The sequence below is a fragment of the Rhineura floridana genome, chromosome 4 (genome assembly GCF_030035675.1).
Source record: "Rhineura floridana isolate rRhiFlo1 chromosome 4, rRhiFlo1.hap2, whole genome shotgun sequence".
Taxonomy (NCBI): Eukaryota; Metazoa; Chordata; class Lepidosauria; order Squamata; family Rhineuridae; genus Rhineura; species Rhineura floridana.
Window position 1 is genome coordinate 58,689,087 of NC_084483.1, and position 17,962 is coordinate 58,707,048.

General features: G+C 38.9%; 1 protein-coding gene across 4 annotated transcripts in view; it reads left to right on the forward strand.

Annotated features, from left to right (window-relative positions):
• The window catches only part of SMAP1 (small ArfGAP 1), a 103,143-nt gene that overhangs the window by 77,976 nt on the left and 7,205 nt on the right, over positions 1-17,962 (forward strand). For all 4 annotated transcript variants that reach the window (XM_061623091.1, XM_061623090.1, XM_061623092.1 and 1 more), the window contains one exon: positions 13,429-13,559. In XM_061623091.1, coding sequence (XP_061479075.1) covers positions 13,429-13,559 — 131 coding nt within the window. The remainder of the gene's footprint in view (positions 1-13,428; positions 13,560-17,962) is intronic.

Genomic DNA, 17,962 nt, shown 5'->3' on the forward strand with positions numbered 1-17,962 from the left:
CATTTACATGTTGGATGTTTGCTTTTATTAAAAGAAATCTAGAATTTGTGGGAAATTATCTTTTAGAGTGAAACAGACCAAGTTAACTAATTTGAATAACTTTTGTTGACTTGCCATATCTTGATGGTATGATACCACTTCTACTATAGGAATGTGTCTATATCTCAGAGGTCTGAGTCCTGTGATAGACTGAATATGAAATACCAGTGTAGAAAGCAAATGCTAATAAATGAGGTGTAAGATGGTTAAGGTCGCCTATTTTATTGAGCCAGCTCATTGATGAAAAAGCAGAAAACAAGTTTCAAACATTTTGGGCTAGTTGGTTGGCATATTTCATTGCAACAAATGTGATCCATTGACAGCACACAGTTTGACTCAGACAGCCTATTTCTCTAAAGCACTTGCTGCAAATGAACTTCCAGTTCAATACATAACGTGTATCTAAATGATTCTTGCAAACACAAAAAAGAGATAAATTTACATGTTTATGTAACATAACAGATTTGGAGAAAGTGTCTCAAAAATATGGTTGTTCTGTCCTAATCCACTTGATCCAACATCTCACTGTTATCTTCCCATGTTTGGGAATTGATGTACAAAGCATGATGATCACAAACACAAGCTGTGAAAGTCAAGAATGATCTACCCAGTTCCTGCACCTACTAGTCTATATTCAATATGGAATATTTACTTCAAGGAAAAATTGAACTCGGCAAGAGTTCTCACAAACGGCAGATAACATGGAAAGCCTGTGTCTGAATTTTGTCACTTCAGGCAGCTGATGGGAGTTCATATGATTTGAGTGTTCTTCCATGTTAGAGTTTCTTACACAAAGAAAACACATGTGGACGAGCATTCTGTCATGAGCAAGTTCCCACCTGCATTCTGGTGATATAATCCAGAAACAGGTTTACCATCTTATCTGCTATTTGTGAGAACTAAACCCTTTCAGTGATAAACTATGGAAATCAGAAAAGTATCTCAAGAAGGGTAAGCCTTACTATATTTCTGAAGAATTGAAAAATGTTGGCCATCCCTAAAATGGGGTGGAGAACTAACAGATGCAAGCCAGATGTGGCCCATGGGGTCTGCCCATCTTGCCCATCGCCTTTCTCCCTCCCATACCACACAGAGGCTTGAAATTAGGAGTTATTTTCAAGCCTCCTGTTAATGCAAACAGAAGGCTTTCTTCAAGCCTAATTCTAACGGGGGAGGGGCAGAGTGGGATATTATATGTGTGTCCATGTGTAGGGTGATCCTGCCCACTACAAGCTTTGGCCATGCCCAGTACTAACAAGTGGTCCCTGGAACGTCATCCATGAGGGAACGCAGCCACCCTCAGGCTGAAAAAGTTTCCCAGTCCTGGCCTACATGATGATCTGGCTAAGCATGCCTGAGAAATTAATGAAAGCCAAGTAAGCGAAGTTGTAATTTGTGTGTGTGTACGTTTAAGCCTAATAGAGGCGTAGCCTAAGCCAAAAAAAAATGAATGTGTAAGTATTTGTTCCATTTCCCCCCCTCCTTTGAGTAAGCAATCAAGCAGGGTAATTGTCCTTACATCCTGAAGTTCCTTCTTCACTGAAAGCTGTAAAACATGACTAGGCAAACATTGAGAGGGAGCAATGCATTTGCCAAAGTAGTACAAACTCACTATTGGTCATGATATGTAACATGGTGGTAGTAAATTGTGTTGTGAGCACATGAACTAGTCCCCCCCCCAAAACAAAAAACTTGAGGAAATGTTGCTGGCAAGGTGATAAATGGCTACGTTATTGCTTTGTACATTCTTAAGTGCTGTATTAAAATTAAAGTGATTCCTAGCAGAATCCAAACAGTTCAGTGCACCATAGGAAGCCTCCTGGCTACTCATTTAGGACTGTGAAAGTAGTTGTTGTATGACACTGGAAGAATTCAAGGAAATGTTTCAAGAGCAGTGGGGAAGCTCTGGGGCATGTATCAATATTAAATTGACCAATTTTTCAGTTTCTGACCTGAAGGAACTAAACTTGCAAAATATATGAACCAAACTGGCTTACTCGACTCAGTTGGCTAAAATGCCTAACACCTATTGCTAGGCGATGGGGATTGAGCCATGGGCTCATTCATTTCCCCTCCTCACAATTTCCCCCCCTCCTTTCATGGCTTGAGGAAATCATAGTTTGCCATTTTGTCCAAACTGGCATACTGTGGCATACAGCAAACCATGGGTTGCCTCAAATCAGGAAAGAGAACGATGGAATCACTTCATATGAGGGGAGGAAGGAAGGAGGTAGCATTCTGTGAGGTTTGTTCATGAAGCATAATACTATGGTTTGGTATTAGGTTTGAACTATTCCTACTTCTAATTCTTAAATGGTTTTACAGACTTGTACTCACCAGTTATGACCCTCTGTGGCGCAGAGTGGTAAGTGGCGGTAACGCAGCCGAAGCTCTGCTCACGGCCGGAGTTCGATTCCAACGGAAGGAGGAAGTTGAATCTCCGGTAAAAGGGGTCGAGGTCCACTCAGCCTTCCATCCATCCGTGGTCGGTAAAATGAGTACCCGGCATATGCTGGGGGGTAAAGAAAAGGCCGGGGAAGGAACTGGCAATCCCACCCCATATATACGGTCTGCCTAGTAAACGTCGCAAGATGTCACCCTAAGAGTCAGAAATGACTCACACTATAAGTGCGGGGACACCTTTACCTTTTACTCACCAGTTATTCTTTAATCCCTCTCGTACAGCTTAATATTGACCTAATCGAGTGTTTATACTAAGCCTTTTAAATTGAGTCCTTATCCTAGTCTATGTCTGTGTTGGAATTACTTTTTAATATGTTTTTAAACCTTTTTTTAAAATAGATGTTTTTAAAGCTTTTTATAAAAAGATGTTTTTAAAGCTTTTTTAAAAAAATGTTTTTAAAGATGTTTTGTTTTAAGTCTGTTTTTATGATGTTTTAAAGTGTTTTTAGTGCTTTTGTTTGCCACCCTGGGCTCGTACTAGGAGGAAGGGTAGGATACATACATACATGCATACATACATACATACATACATACATACATGCATACATACATACATGCATACTAATACAAGGATATTATAAGATTTTTCTCCATGGGTTGTAGCTAGCCTTTGTGCACATCGGAGGCAGCTCGCACAATAGGGCTTTCCTGCCTTGCACTTCATCTTTGGTGTCTCTTGAGAGTCTCCCATTTCTCAAGAGAAGCTGGCAGGGGAGTGGCAGGGGGGATTGCAACTGAGCAGAGAGTGGGAAAACTTTGTTCATAGAATCATAGAATAGTAGAGTTGGAAGGGGCCTATAAGGCCATCAAGTCCAACACCCTGCTCAGTGCAGGAATCCAAATCAAAGCATTCCCAACAGATGGCTGTCCAGCTGCCTCTTGAATGCCTCCAGTGTCAGAGAGCCCACTACCTCTCTAGATAATTGATTCCATTGTCGTATGGCTCTAACAGTTAGGAAGTTTTTCCTGATGTCCAGTTGAAATCTGGCTTCCTGCAACTTGAGCCCATTATTCCGTGTCCTGCACTCTGGGATGATCGAGAAGAGATCCCGGCCCTCCTCTATGTGACAACCTTTCATGTACTTGAAGAGTGCTATCATATCTCCCCTCAATCTTCTCTTCTCCAGGCTAAACATGCCCAGTTCTTTCAGTGTCTCCTCATAGGGCTTTGTTTCCAGTCCCCTGATCATCCTTGTAGCCCTCCTCTGAACCTGTTCCAGTTTGTCTGCATGCTTCTTGAAGTGCAGAGACCAGAACTGGACGCAATATTCAAGATGAGGCCTAACCAGTGCTGAATAGAGGGGAACTAATACTTCTTGCGATTTGGAAACTATACTTCTGTTAATGCAGCCTAAAATAGCATTTGCCTTTTTTGCAGCCACATCACACTATTGGCTCATATTCAGCTTGTGATCAACGACAATTCCAAGATCCTTCTCACATGTCGTATTGCTGAGCGAAGTATCCCCCATCTTATAACTGTGCATTTGGTTTCTTTTTCCTAAGTGTAGAACTTTGCATTTATCCCTGTTGAATTTCATTCTGTTGTTTTCAGCCCAATGCTCCAGCCTGTCAAGGTCCCTTTGAATTTTCTTTCTGTCTTCCATGGTATTAGCTATGCCCCCCAATTTTTATCATCTTCAAATTTGATAAGCATGCTCTGTACCTCCTCATCCAAGTCACACTGGGCCCAGGACCGAGCCCTGTGTTACCCCACTCGTTACTTCCACCCAGTTTGAGAAGGAACCATTGATAAACACTCTTTGAGTACAATTCTGTAGCCAGCTGTGGATCCACCTGATAGTTGTTCCATCCAGCCCACATTTAGCTAGCTTGCTAATCAGAATATCATGGGGCACTTTGTCAACAGCTTTCCTGAAGTTGAGGTATATTATGTCCACAGCATTCCCACAGTCTACAAGGGAGGTTACCCGGTCAGAAAATGAGATAGGATTAGTTTGGCAGAATTTGTTCTTCATAAATCCATGTTGGCTCCTAGTAATCGCTGCATTGTTTTCAAGGTGCTTACAGATTGACTGCTTTATAATCTGCTCCAGAGTTTTTCCAGGGATTGATGTTAGGCTGACTGATCTGTAGTTCCCCGGTTCCTTCTTTTTGCCTTTTTCGAAGATAGGGACAACATTAGCTCTCCTCCAGTCATCCGGCACTTCACCAGTCCTCCATGATTTCGCAAAGATATCATGCTTCTTGTTGTGCAAGATGTCTTCTGCTTACAGTCTAGATACAACCCCATGTCCTCAAATTTGATTCTGCATGCATTTGAGTTGGTTTATTGGGCATTTGAGTTGGTTTATTAGGCTTTTAAACTGATTCTGTTCGATTTTGTTTATGAAAATTTAAGCCAAAACCCAAAGTACTGCATGTGGTCTGTTTTTTTACCTTACCCTTCTGGTGACAGCCCACTTTGCCCCACAAAAGTGTTTCAAGGCCAGGGGACCTTCTAGAGTGGCATTTATAAGCACAAGCACCTGTGACAAGAGACGATAATTAGTGGCTTTTCTGAATCACAACCATTGTTTTGGCCCAGTTCTTTTTCTCCGTCTCTCCTCAGGTCTGAAGAATTTAAAGATATTTTTATGCTTTAGGTTTAATGCTGTTCAATATAAGTGGGCTTATGTACATTAGGTGAAACTCAGTTATTTATTTTGTTAAATAAGATTTAAAAAGAAAAAGGAGCCCTGTCACAGATGCTGTCTGAATAGTATGTGGTGGTGTCTTAATTTTGACTACACTAGTTTGCTTTGTCTCCTGCCTGAGAGTTCTTGTGATTTTATTTCGTTTCTGCAAGGACCTTGATTTTAGTTAGTTTAAAGACTCCTAAGAGTGACAGGTAGATGACAGTAATATTATATAAGGGAGACCTATATTTCCAAAACGGCTCATAATCTGTCAGATAGACAAAAAGGTAAAGAAGACAAAGTCTGGCAGTATCAGAATACAAACCAGCTGCACTTAATATGGCTTCTGTGGGGGCCTCCTAACAGTTTCAACAGTATGTGTCATGTTGGTGATTTAGCCTGGTTTTCTCATTTTTCTCTTTGATATGGTCTCTGTTAGGTAAGGATGTAGTCCCAGCAGCAGAGGAGGACTGAGCATAGCACTTACAAAATATAAACATCCCCCACATCCTTGTAAATTCAGGGAAGCAGTCCTCAGTAGTTGAATTAGTTCTGCAGAACATTTGATTGGGCTCTTAAGCCTTTTTCTGAAGAGCAACAACTTACTCCTCCAGCCTTGTTAAAACAGTGCATTCACTGAGGGCATAATTTATCTGAAATTGTGACTCTGTGCCATACTTGCCTATCTGAGCATTTCCTCTCCTACTACTATGAAAGGTGGCTTCAGGCATTGTGATTTAAAAGGTACTCAGGAGGCTACGGGGCTATTGTAATTTTGGCCTTCTTGCATTAAAAAATAAATAGCACAGAAATATACCAGTGGCATAAGAACTCCAGAGGAGTTCTGTTTTTTTGCACAGGTGCAAATAGAGTACACCGTGAACACCAATTACACGTAAGTCGTTTTCCCTTAAGGGTACTAATGATCTTACATTTTAACAGGTTAATTATAAATATACAAACTTCATCCATGTGTTTCAGAATTAGGGGCTTTGCCAGAATGATTGTGCTGTTCTCTGCACAGTATTGTACACCTCTGTGTGTGCTACATTTCGTTCTTTACTAACTCAGCATCCTTTTTTAGTATTACTACGGACAAATAATTGTTATTTCATCACGAATATGAAAAAACAGGTAACATTCTGGAACTATAGTCACGAAGAATAATGGACCTGGGTTTTCCAGTTTGCAGATAAACATTTTGTTTCTTGAAGTTATGCTTTCTAAAAATGGCACTCCTTATTTTATGGGGTGTCTTGCAACACTACAAAATGTTTAAGCAATTATCTTTTCCATCATGATGAAAGGTTGAATTTGCAAAAAGAAGCAAAACTCATTTGCCGTTTGATGCATCATTTACCAGTTAGATGTACCATACAGAAAACAAAAATGAATATGGATGGATGCACATGTTAAAGTAACCATCACAGTGCATTAGCATTAAAAATGGATAGCCCCGACCTTTCTATGGGGGCATAAGGAAATTACCGTGCTCTTTCACTTCAAATTTATCATAAGAGTGACAGAAGTAAAGGAAGGTGCTTATTGAAAACAAGTGAAATATGTAACCTTATTAACCTTCAATTACAAGAACAGAAAGCAGTTCAGTAGGTATTAGAATACAACTGCTAATCAAATAGGCTAGCCATGCATTTCAGAGGATGCTTATCCTGCTTAGTGTCATTAACTCCACCTCAGAAATAATACCTTGCCTAGAAACTTTCTGGATGAGCAGTGTATCCCTTGAGATTCTTTGGTGCAACTTACAGCCACCTTTGCAATTCTGGAAATCCAGCATTAATAATAAAGAAAGTTCCCCAGGCAGTTTACATAGATGATAAAACACAAAAGCCAATTTACAATAAACTCCCTTCAAACCAAAATATAAACCACAAAGCAGAAAGCCTAGTAAAAAGAACAAATAAAATCAGCATAAAACACAGCAGATAAAACAATTAAACCAGAATAAAATACAGTATGGGGGAGCTTGGTGCAAAAACTGAAGCACCTAATTGGTTGGTTGTCCCCTGTATCTGGTACTCATGGGGGATAGGTTCTATTTAGGTGTCTGTAGATGTGTCCTCCATGAATTTGTCTTTTCCCCCTGTTTCATTTTTTTAAAGTGTACCTAAGCATCTGCCATTACTTCACCTTGTAGTGAACTGCAGGTATAGCCTGGATTACTTTCTCCCTGTAGTAAAAAAGTGAGGGAAGAGTAATTGTGTGCCTGTGTCTAAGATACTTAACTGGGTTGAGATGTCTCCTTTGTTAATAACTTCTTAACAGGCTTCTAGTCAGGGACATTACCTTGAATAAGGTGTACAATTTAAAGGTTTACATGCTGCTTTTTAGTAAAAACAAGTTGCCAAATTGGCTTACAGAAACTAAAATGAAAAAATAGCACCAAGAACAAAAGCAGCAGTGACAGACATAATCTTTAGAGTGTTACAACATCAAAGATTTTGGAGATGCCCCTGCAGAACATTCCATTCCACAACTGAGAAGATCCTCAGAGCAACTGGTTAAACATGAGTGAGATATTCCCACTGATCCCAGATTACAGTCTAGTGGCTATGTTCTGATTGAACTTCAGGTTCTAAGCAGTCAATGGAACAGTGATACTTTATAAAATCTCATCTATTTAAGGATTGCAATGATAGAATAAGTTTGAACAGGATGTTTTGTGCTCTCTTTTTTTTTACCTGCCCTTGGAAGGTGTCCTAAATACAGTGCCTTGCAAAAGTACTCAGACCCCTGACCAGTGCTCTCATATTACTGAATTACAAATTGCCTTACCATTGGCCTCCACCTGTGAACCATTAAAGTTGCTGTCACATTGTCAGGATACCACCTGAAGGAGACTCGTGAGAGAAGACACAGAGAGGCCAGCAATCACTTTGAAGGAGCTACAGAGTTCAGTGACTGGGAGTGGGGTAATGGTATTAAGAGCTGAACCATATTAAGAGCTCTGCATAAAACACTGGCCTGTATGGGAGGGTGGCAAGAAAGAAGCTGTTACTCAAAAAGTATAATCTAAAAGCACATCTGGAGTTTGCCAGAAAACATGAGAGTGCCTCATCTGCGATGTGGGAAAAGGTTTTGTGGTCAGATGAGACCAAGATAGAGCTTTTTAGCCAAACCTCAAAGCACTATGTGTGGTGCAAACCTAACACTGCCCATGCCTCAAGACACACCATCCCTACAGTGAAGTATGGTAGTGGCAGCATCATGTTGTGGGGATGCTTCTCATCAGCAGGGACTGGGCATCTTTTTAAAATTGAAGGAAGAATGGATGGAACAAAATACAGGGAAATACTGCAAGAGAACCTGCTTCAGTCCACTAAAAAAACTGAAGCTTGGGAGGAAATTCACTTTTCAGCAGGACAGTAATCCCAAGCACAAGGCCAAAGCAACATTGGAGTGGCTCAAGAACAAAAAGGTGAATGTCCTACAGTGGCCCAGTCAAAGTCCTGATCTCAATCCCATTGAGAATCTGTGGTGCTCTTTGAAAATTGTGGTCCACAAGCGACATCCAACCAACCTGAACAACCTGGAGCGAATCTGCCAAGAAGAATAGGTCAAAATCCTTCCGACACTGTGCAAAGCTGGTACACACCTACCCCAAAAGACTTAAAGCTGTTATTGCAGCAAAAGGTGGCTCTAACAAATACTAATGTGTGGGGGTTGAATTCTTATGCAAGCAACATGTTTCAGTGTTTTAAAATAAAATATATAGAACGAAATTATAGTGTACCATTTGTAATTCAGTAATATGAGAGCATTGGTCAGGGATCTGATTACTTTTGCAAGGCACTGTATATCCACTTTGGCACAGAAACTACCATGTCTAATTTTTCATGTTTGGTTACTGACTGAAGAAATTTTAGGGTAAGTTTTACATTGGCTGTGAACAAAGAGTTCTGTCAGCATTGAGAATTGCTTATTTTGCATTGGTTCCAAATCTGTTGATGGAAACCTTCCTTGAACTCTTACAGCTAATCTTCATTTTAACTTAGTGACATGTCAACCAATGTTTCTTTGAGATTTTGAATCTTTTTTAAAAATTGGCCTGTTTACAAAGGGTGACATTCTAGTTTATTTGGAAGTCATTAACCATAATTTCGTGGTTCATATATAAGAAGAAGCTATGGTTAACTGGCTTCCTGGCTTGTTTCTTCACTCGTGTGAAGGGAAGAGCAAAAGGACCACTTGTGCATTCATCAGTGTGTATCTTGCCTCATCAGGCCAGGATTTGACAATGTGAATCAGGTCAGTGTCTGTCTGGTAATCATCCTCCCTGCCAGTTTTGCACAAACAAAAAACAAAACCCACTCTGAACAAATGGAAAACACGCATGGTGGCCTGAACTTGTTCTGGGAGCCAGAATTATGTTTCTACTAGATGCTCTGCTGTATTGCAATGACTATGTAAGAATTCATTGCATGATCTGATTATCTTATCTCTTTATCCTTAGCTATGGCAACTCCAAAACATAAAGCATTCTGAAAAAGAAGTATGTTTTCATTAGGCAAAGAATGTTCTGCTTCATAAAATAAAAATTGAGAACCAAATACCTTGAGCATCACTTTGTTATTTATGATTAGCAGCTGACCCACCTGTGGTTACTTTTTCTGCCTCTGTTCACTGAGAATACAAACCTTATGTAGTCAATTATTATGACAACCCTAAAGCTTTATTCTCCTCTGAGGAAAGATGGGGAAAGTAGCATCATAGCACTTGATAAAGAAGAATTGCTGCTACTGACATGCTTGAAATGTCAAAAACACGTGTGTTAGAAAATTGTTATGCATTATACAGTCATGATGCACTTATTCCCCCCTCCCCATTCCAAGTTATAGGTAGGTGTTAATCTTTGTTGGTTAATAAGTTTATAAACTGTGGCACATTTACAATTGCTATGGGAACCACAACTCTGATTGCCTTACTTCAGTGTAGAATCCCTAGTGTACTGTTGCAATTGTGCTTTTGCATTTACTTTCATAACAAGAGAAGAATGAAGTTAGCAAAATATCCTTGTGACTCTTGGATTGTGCTGTTCATTTGCCACTGAATGACCTACGATTCATCGAGAAAGTATCTCATAAAGGCTTTTATTCTGAATATACTTGAATCAAATAATGTGAAAATACAAGACAGGATCTCTAGGTACCTTTTCTTTCTCTGAACATTCTTCTATATGTTCTTGGTAGTAGTATATTTGAGAGTAAACACTTGAAGCTAGAAATACTTTCACTTAAATATTAGAAATTCAGAAACTAGAGTTCAAAACGGTGTCAAAATTCACACAGCTTATTGTCACAATGAAAAATTAATTTTGTCCTACAATTCAAATACTATAGATGTTTTTTAAAAAATTTCAGGAGTTCAAATCCTCTGTTCTAAAAATGGTGAACTTTGCTCCATATGCTCTCCTCAATAATGCTCTAAAATTACCAGTGAATGTTCTTGGATGAAACTGACTATCTAGGCCAATTTCAAGCTGGCTTCAGATCAGATGTTAGACCAGAGATGGCTATCATTGCCCTGGAAGATGACCTATACAGCACATTACCAGATGAGGGACTATGTCCCCGTTGATTTTGCTGGACCTCTCAGCAGCTTTTCATGTCATGAACCATGGTATCCTCCTTGACCACCATCTAGGATGGGTTTAGGGGGCACTATTTTGCCGTGGTTCCAGTCTTTCCTGTAAGGTTGGTCTCAGAAGATAGTGCTCAGGAATTTCTGTTTTAACATCTTGACTTTTGACCTATGGTGTCCTGCAAGGCTCCATCTTGCCCCTGTGTTGTTTGACATCTATATGAAACATTGGGGAAGTTGTCCAGAGACTTATGGTGTGTTGTTATCTATACACAGCTGAAGTGCAGCTCTCTCTTTTCCATCTGATTGCAAGAAAGCTGTTGATATCTAGAATTGGGGGCTGGATGATAGCCAATTATTTGAATTTTAATAAGACAAAAGTGCACCTGGTAAGGAATTCACCCTCTTAGGAGATAGGGTTTCTGCCTATCCTATAGAGTAGCTCTCCGCTTTAAAGGTCACGCTCATTGTTTGGGGGTTCTCTTGGATCTAGCTTTGCTTCTTGATGCCGAGATAGCTGCAATGGGTGGGGAACATTTACATAGTTTAAGCTGGTGCACCAACTGCACCCATTTTGTGGAAGATAGACCTTGCTACAGTAATACATACCTTGGCTACATCACAAATGGTTTACTACAACATGCTATGCATGGGGTGGCCTTTGAAGAGTTTCGATCCAGAATGTGGTGGTAAGGGTAGCCACAGGAACACATGTGTCAGCACATCACACCCATTTAGAACAGCTGTACTAGTTACCAGTAAATTTGGGCATTATTCATAGTGTTGCTTGTTACCTATAAAGCCTTCAATGGCTTAGGTCTAGGGCATTTAAAGGACTGCTCCCTTCCATAATACTCTGCCTGCACCCTAAGATGTGAGAGGCCCTCTTTTAATTGCAGCACGTTGGTGCAACATTGGTTGGGGTGCATGAAATAGCCTTTTCTGTGGCTGCATCCTACAGAATTATCTTAAATAATTATGACAAATGCATTAGAATGTGTTTTGAAGAGTTCAACATGATTGGCAAATGGAAATTAAAGTGAATTCACTTTGAAGTTCTCCTATAGACCAGTTTAGAGGAGGAAGATGAGTACCTTGAAAACAATTAAATATGCCACTGCTGAACTTCTCATGCTGAAGAAAGATGAAGGCAGGTCACCAGGAGTTCTCTACTCCCTCTTTTATTCAGAAGGGCAGTTTTCAAAGATGGAGGATGCAAAAAGATGCTGCCCTAAACTCCTACTGGGAGGAAGGGCGGGATATAAATTTAATTAATAAAGAAATAAACCCCACAACTAGAGGGGCTGAATTTCCCTTGTATCAAACTGAAGCCCACCCTTTCCAGATGTGGAGCTATATGAGAGTGGGCCACCAGACTATTGCAGATAATTTGCCCATAACTCCTAGAGGAATGGAAACTATAGACTTCGCCCTATATCCTCAATTGTGTACCAGGCATCTATTAACCAGCATGTGATTGTGGTCCTGTAAACTGGCAGGCTCCTTACTGCTGACTGATTCTTTTCACCTGGGGAGCAAGCATGTTGTTGAGAGCACCCTCATATTAGAAGCCAAAAAGAAATCTGCAGGTGGCTCTTCATCATCCTTTTATCTCCTCCCATTATTAGGAACTCTTGAGGACGTTGGTGCCTCTGGAAAAAAGCAAACTTCTTCCAAGAAGTTAGGTCTTCACAGTTATTTTCATTTTCAAAAGAACAATAAAGAAGGCATGTAATTGTAGACCTTGGGTACTATTCTTGGATTTCAGAATAATGATAGTGCTAATAAAGATCTGTAATATGCCTCACTGTAGCTGCAGAAATTTAAAAATTAAATGGGCCACAATGGAAAATACTTCTGTACTGCTATTGATGCAGATTTGAGGACATGGGAGCCTTGATGGTAGGTCATAAACCTGAATGTATCAGGGAAGATATTCAGAATATATTAGAAGGTGCTAGCCTGGTGATTTGAAGGAAGATGATAGTCTGAAGAAGTTGTTTTTTCCCCTTTTGAGTAAGTATAGCCTTTCCATTGAAAGTGGTAGGAAGAATGTTGCAAGGAAAAGAGAGATATGTCTGCCATTGTTTTTAATGACAGGGAGGTGCGCAAGAAGACTTTTTGCTGTAAGAATAGTTAGGCAGTTGAACAATGGCTGAGAGAGGCTGCAGGATCATTTATCTCTTGCAACAATAGATTGGCTGGCATGATTTATAATCTATGAATCCTGACTCAAGAATTTACGACCTACATATCTAATAGTAATCTCTTCCAAACGTAAATGTATATATCCAATTATTTAAAAGCTTGCGCCCAAAGGCGTAGGCTACTTATGGGTAGGATTTCTCATCTAAAAGCTGCAATGCTGGTAAGTGTTTGACAAGGCAGTAGAAGTCTTGTAGAAATATGTAATTCTGCTAAATCAGCTTAGATACCATTAGGCTGGCCTCAGGCTCTGTTTTAATGTGTTCAAATCTTGCTAATTACATTGGCATGTTGTAGCTTTTAAATTATGAGGAGCTGGCAGAATACTAGAGGAGCCTGGATGCAATGTTATGAATACTTGGAGTTTCTGCCAATGCAGAGTGCCTTTAGGCAATGGCAGTGTTATTTGCTTGCTTTGTACATACTTTGCAGTTATCAAAATCTGGTTAATGCTTTTCATTTTATAACACTGTCATTTAAGATGGTCCTGCTGATTCCTCTGTTACAAATGGAAGCATCACCACTCCTGCCACGGTGTTGAATGATGACCTAGATATATTTGGCCCAATGATCTCTAATCCATTGCCAGCCACTTCTATACCTCCTTCTCAGGTAAGCAGCAAAGTTTAGCATGCTAGCCCTTTCAAAAATGTATTGTCGATAGGTAGATTGAAATATTTACATTTGAAATGAAAAGCATGCCTATTATAAAGATGAGTTGCATCAGCTGTCCCATTGAAATCACTGTCATCTCCTTATCTGACTGATGGGCAGGCAATTAAGGTTGCATTGATTATAGGCATACAACTTACTATATGTGGTTACAGCAGGATGTTGCTGTGTCCAGTGTTAGCATAAGTGAAGACTTACAACATTTGTGGAAGACTTGTAACACTTGATCCCCAGCATTGGTGGAGCAAGTAGTTCATTAGAAAAAGACTTCAGGATTGCTCATTCACAGCTGCTTCTTTCAGTCTATTTGCTCCAAGAGGAGTACATGCCAATGAAGTTCCACGGAATATTTCATTAGAAAATAAACGGGCGCCTTTGGGAGGAAGGGCTGGATATAAATCTAATAAAGATGCAGCAGAAGAAAAGTTTTTCAAATCTGAAACAGTAGTGAAACCAGAGACTAGATGTGGAGAAATTCTTCTTTACTAGCCCCTCAGTTAAATAAATCTCCTCTTCCATTCCTCCTACTCCTTATTATAATGCATTCTATATTTTATTATTATTTATTATTTTGTTGCATTTCAGTGGCTGGACTCGAGAATATTGAGCTATTAATGTGGGTACCAATATCTTGTGTAATTTTTCTTCAAACGTAGAATGTACCAAGCATCTCAGGATTCATTGCTATAATGTGCGATATTAATATTTAATTTTGATTTTTTTAAAAAAAGGAATTAGCTACATTTCTAAAGGATAGACCTGCCTATGACTATTTAACCATTACAGCTATAATTGCATCTTTCATGTTTAGAAGTATTATGCTTCTCATTCCCATAGCTCTGGGATAAACATTGTGGATATAAATAACCAACTTGCCATGCTTATGAACTTCCCTGAGGGATCCAACAGGGTGTTGCCAGAGGCACAGTGATGAGCTGAGTCCAGTGGCCTGATCAAAAATTTGCATAAAACTGACAGTGTACAGGCACAAAGTATTATCTATAAAGACTTGATGTTCTCTCTCTAAGTAGTATCCAAGCTAGTGATAGCCAGATGCTTTCAGCACAGACTCATTTATAAGATTTAGTAGAATAACCCAGAAAATGTATGGAGGCCTGGTCAGTCCTGCTGATTTCTTTTGTTGCCCTTTCTAGAATGTTCAGATTCCCAGTATGACCTATTCTAAGCCTAGGAAATATTATTTGATATACATTTATTGAGGTGTTATGAGTTTAGCACATTTTTATTTCTTTTTTATTGTATGTTGGTGATCTGAAATGTGGAAATGGTCGGGATCTATTTCCCCCTTTTTGATTAAAGATGTATATTTTTTATTGTGCGATGTTACTGTGCATTTACATTCCCCCCTTTCTTCTCAACTCAAGGTGGAGTACCTGGTTCTCACCCTCCTTATTTTAACCTCACAATAACCTTGTGAGGTAGGCTAGGCTAGACTGAGCAACAGTGACTGGCCCAAGGTCATCCAGTAAGCTTCACAGCTGAGTGGGGATTTGAACCTTGTGTGTCTGGGTCCTAGTCAGACACTCTGATGATACACCATTGGCTGTGTTTTAGTCATCCTTTATTTACCTGCTATAATTGATCACATTGTTATGATGTCTTTTTGTCATTCTCTCTTGGAAAATTGTTCAGAGGAAAAGCTTAATTCTTTTTTCATATTTGTGATAGTCATCTTCTCTACTTGCTTTTTCTTGTGCTATCTCATTTTGTGTGTGTAATGCTTTCTGCCACTCTTCTCCTTCTGAAATATTTAATTCCCCCTGCTTTTCCTCAAGCATGTCTGCTTATTTTTACAAAAACTAAACGTGAAATTTTTAAACAACTAAATTTCCCTTTAACTTCTTACTATTGTAAACATTTTAGTTTTTTTTTTTTTTTCAATAATTTTTATTCAAATTTTCATAAAACATACAAGACGAAATCATAAAACATCCAAAGACAAAAAACAAAATCAAAAACAGCTAAACAAAAAAATAAAAAAAAATAAATAAAAATAAAAATAAAAATAAAAATAAAAAATAAAGAGTAAAATATTGACTTCCCATTTGTCAAAGATCAGATCAGTTATAAGTCTATAATATATAACAATCCTGTCTCTTAAGTCATATTATAAAATCACTTTCCTCCAATAGTTATCTTACTTAATCATCAAATCTCATAAACATTACTTTATTCTTTCCACAAAAAGTCAAAGAGAGGTTTCAATTCTTTAAGAAATATATCTATCAATTTTTTTTTTCCAGATAAGCATATCAATTAATCCATCTCATTACTAATTATGATAATCTTATTGTCATAACCATAGTCAAAATAAACATTTCAATTAATCTATCACATCAGAATCTGTTAGGTTCAGTAATTTCAGTAGCCATTGTTCTATTATCCCTATTAGTTCCATTTTCCATCTTCCATCTTCAGTAGTCTTGTTAAGTCCAGTAATTTCAGTATCCAATCTTCCATTATCAGTATTCCATAATAATCTTGCTGTCAAAGCCATAGTCATATAGTAAGAGTCTGATGGGAATTACCTCTATCCCAAATATTTTCTTGCCATCCATTCTGAATAGGTTGCTGAAATACTGCTGTAAAATCATATCTCTGTTCTTTTTTTCAAAATACACTGGGTCATCTCTTGAAAGTTTTTCCATTGTTACATGGCTGCAGTTAATTCCATAAATTTTCTCTATATTGGGCTCCATCACATCATTCCAGTCCAGAAGATTATCCATGCCATTGATAACTTTATCTCTAGAATCTTCATTAATTTCTTCAGAGATAACATTGAGTTCCAAACAATAGATTTTATTTCTAAAGTCCATAGACTCCAAATCTTTTTCCTGTTCCACGTTTGTTCCAATCTCCGGGGTCTCCTCTCTCACAGGGACCCCTGTTCCAGTCTCCAGGGTCTCCTCTCTCACAGGGACCCCTGTTCCAGTCTCCAGGGTCTCCTCTCTCACAAGGACCCCTATGTCTTTAATCTCCTGTGTCTCCAAACAATAGATTTTATTTCTAAAGTCCATAGACTCCAAATCTTTTTCCTGTTCCACGTTTGTTCCAATCTCCGGGGTCTCCTCTCTCACAGGGACCCCTTCCAGGGTCACCTCTCTCACAGGGACCCCTATATCTTTAATCTCCTGCGTCATTTTACTCAATTCAATTTTCAGCTCCTTACAACCCTGTCGCAGGTTTTGTTTCGTTATCTCAATCTCATCCATTATTTTCTGAAACATAGTTATTTCCAGATTCTCAGCCACTTTCTTAATTGCCATTTTAAAAGAAAAATATAGGAAAACCACTTCTTATTTCAGCAACAATTGGGTTAATACTCCAAACTTGGTGACATCACAGTATAAACAGAGCAGACAGCCTTATCTCTCCATAGTTAAGTAAACAAAATGCAGTTCCCAGGATCGAAACAATTAATGGCAGTCGTCAAGAAACAGATTCGTCAAAATAAAATAGACCAAAAAGAGAGTAGTCTCAGACAGTATAATATTCTTCAAAATAAAAATCTGGAATAGAAATCCCTCTTCTGTGTATATCTTTAGAATGCAAATCCAGGACAGCTTTTTGCAACAAAAACAGAGATAAGCTATTAATTAGTGCGTAGCAGAGAGAAGTTATGGCTCCCCAGTGAGATGTCAAAAACCGATCAATCTGGCAAATCTCTTTTAAACAGCAACAATTTAAGTCAAGTAAAAGAAAAATATAGAAAGAAGGGTGCTTGCCTGTTAGTGCGTTCTCTCTTAGAAGATAAGATGAACGTTCGCTTTAACAGATAGAGCTTGCTGTTGAAAATCCGTCCCACCTTCGTCGGCTGGACCTCGTCCCATAAATTAATGAGATCTGGTCGTCCCAACAAAAATAGGCTTTGAGGTTAATCTCTTCGTTTCTCCCTACCCGGGAGAAGTTTAATCAGTCAAAAAAAAAAGAAAAAACTGACTGATATATCTGAATAAGCTTCTTTTGAGGCAGGAGCCCGTCTCAAAAGCAGGCACAGGCTAAGTCACCCTTCCCGGAAGTGCCACTATTGTAAACATTTTAGGAAGGTATAGTGCTTTTAGTGGAATCTGATGCCAGTATTGAATTTTTAGTTGGCTGGTTCTGACTTAACCTACCTTGTTTTGAGTCACTGTATCATGAATTTGGAATTGTTTTAGCTGTTACCTGCTCTGAAATTGCTGTGTAATGAAGTGCTAAGAAATATTTTTTAAAAAAATTAAGAGATCAAGGTAGTGACATGATTTTCCCAAATTCTGTGAGGTAGGTTAGGTGTATAGTAACTGCCCTGACATCACATGGGGATTTCATTCTAGGTCTCC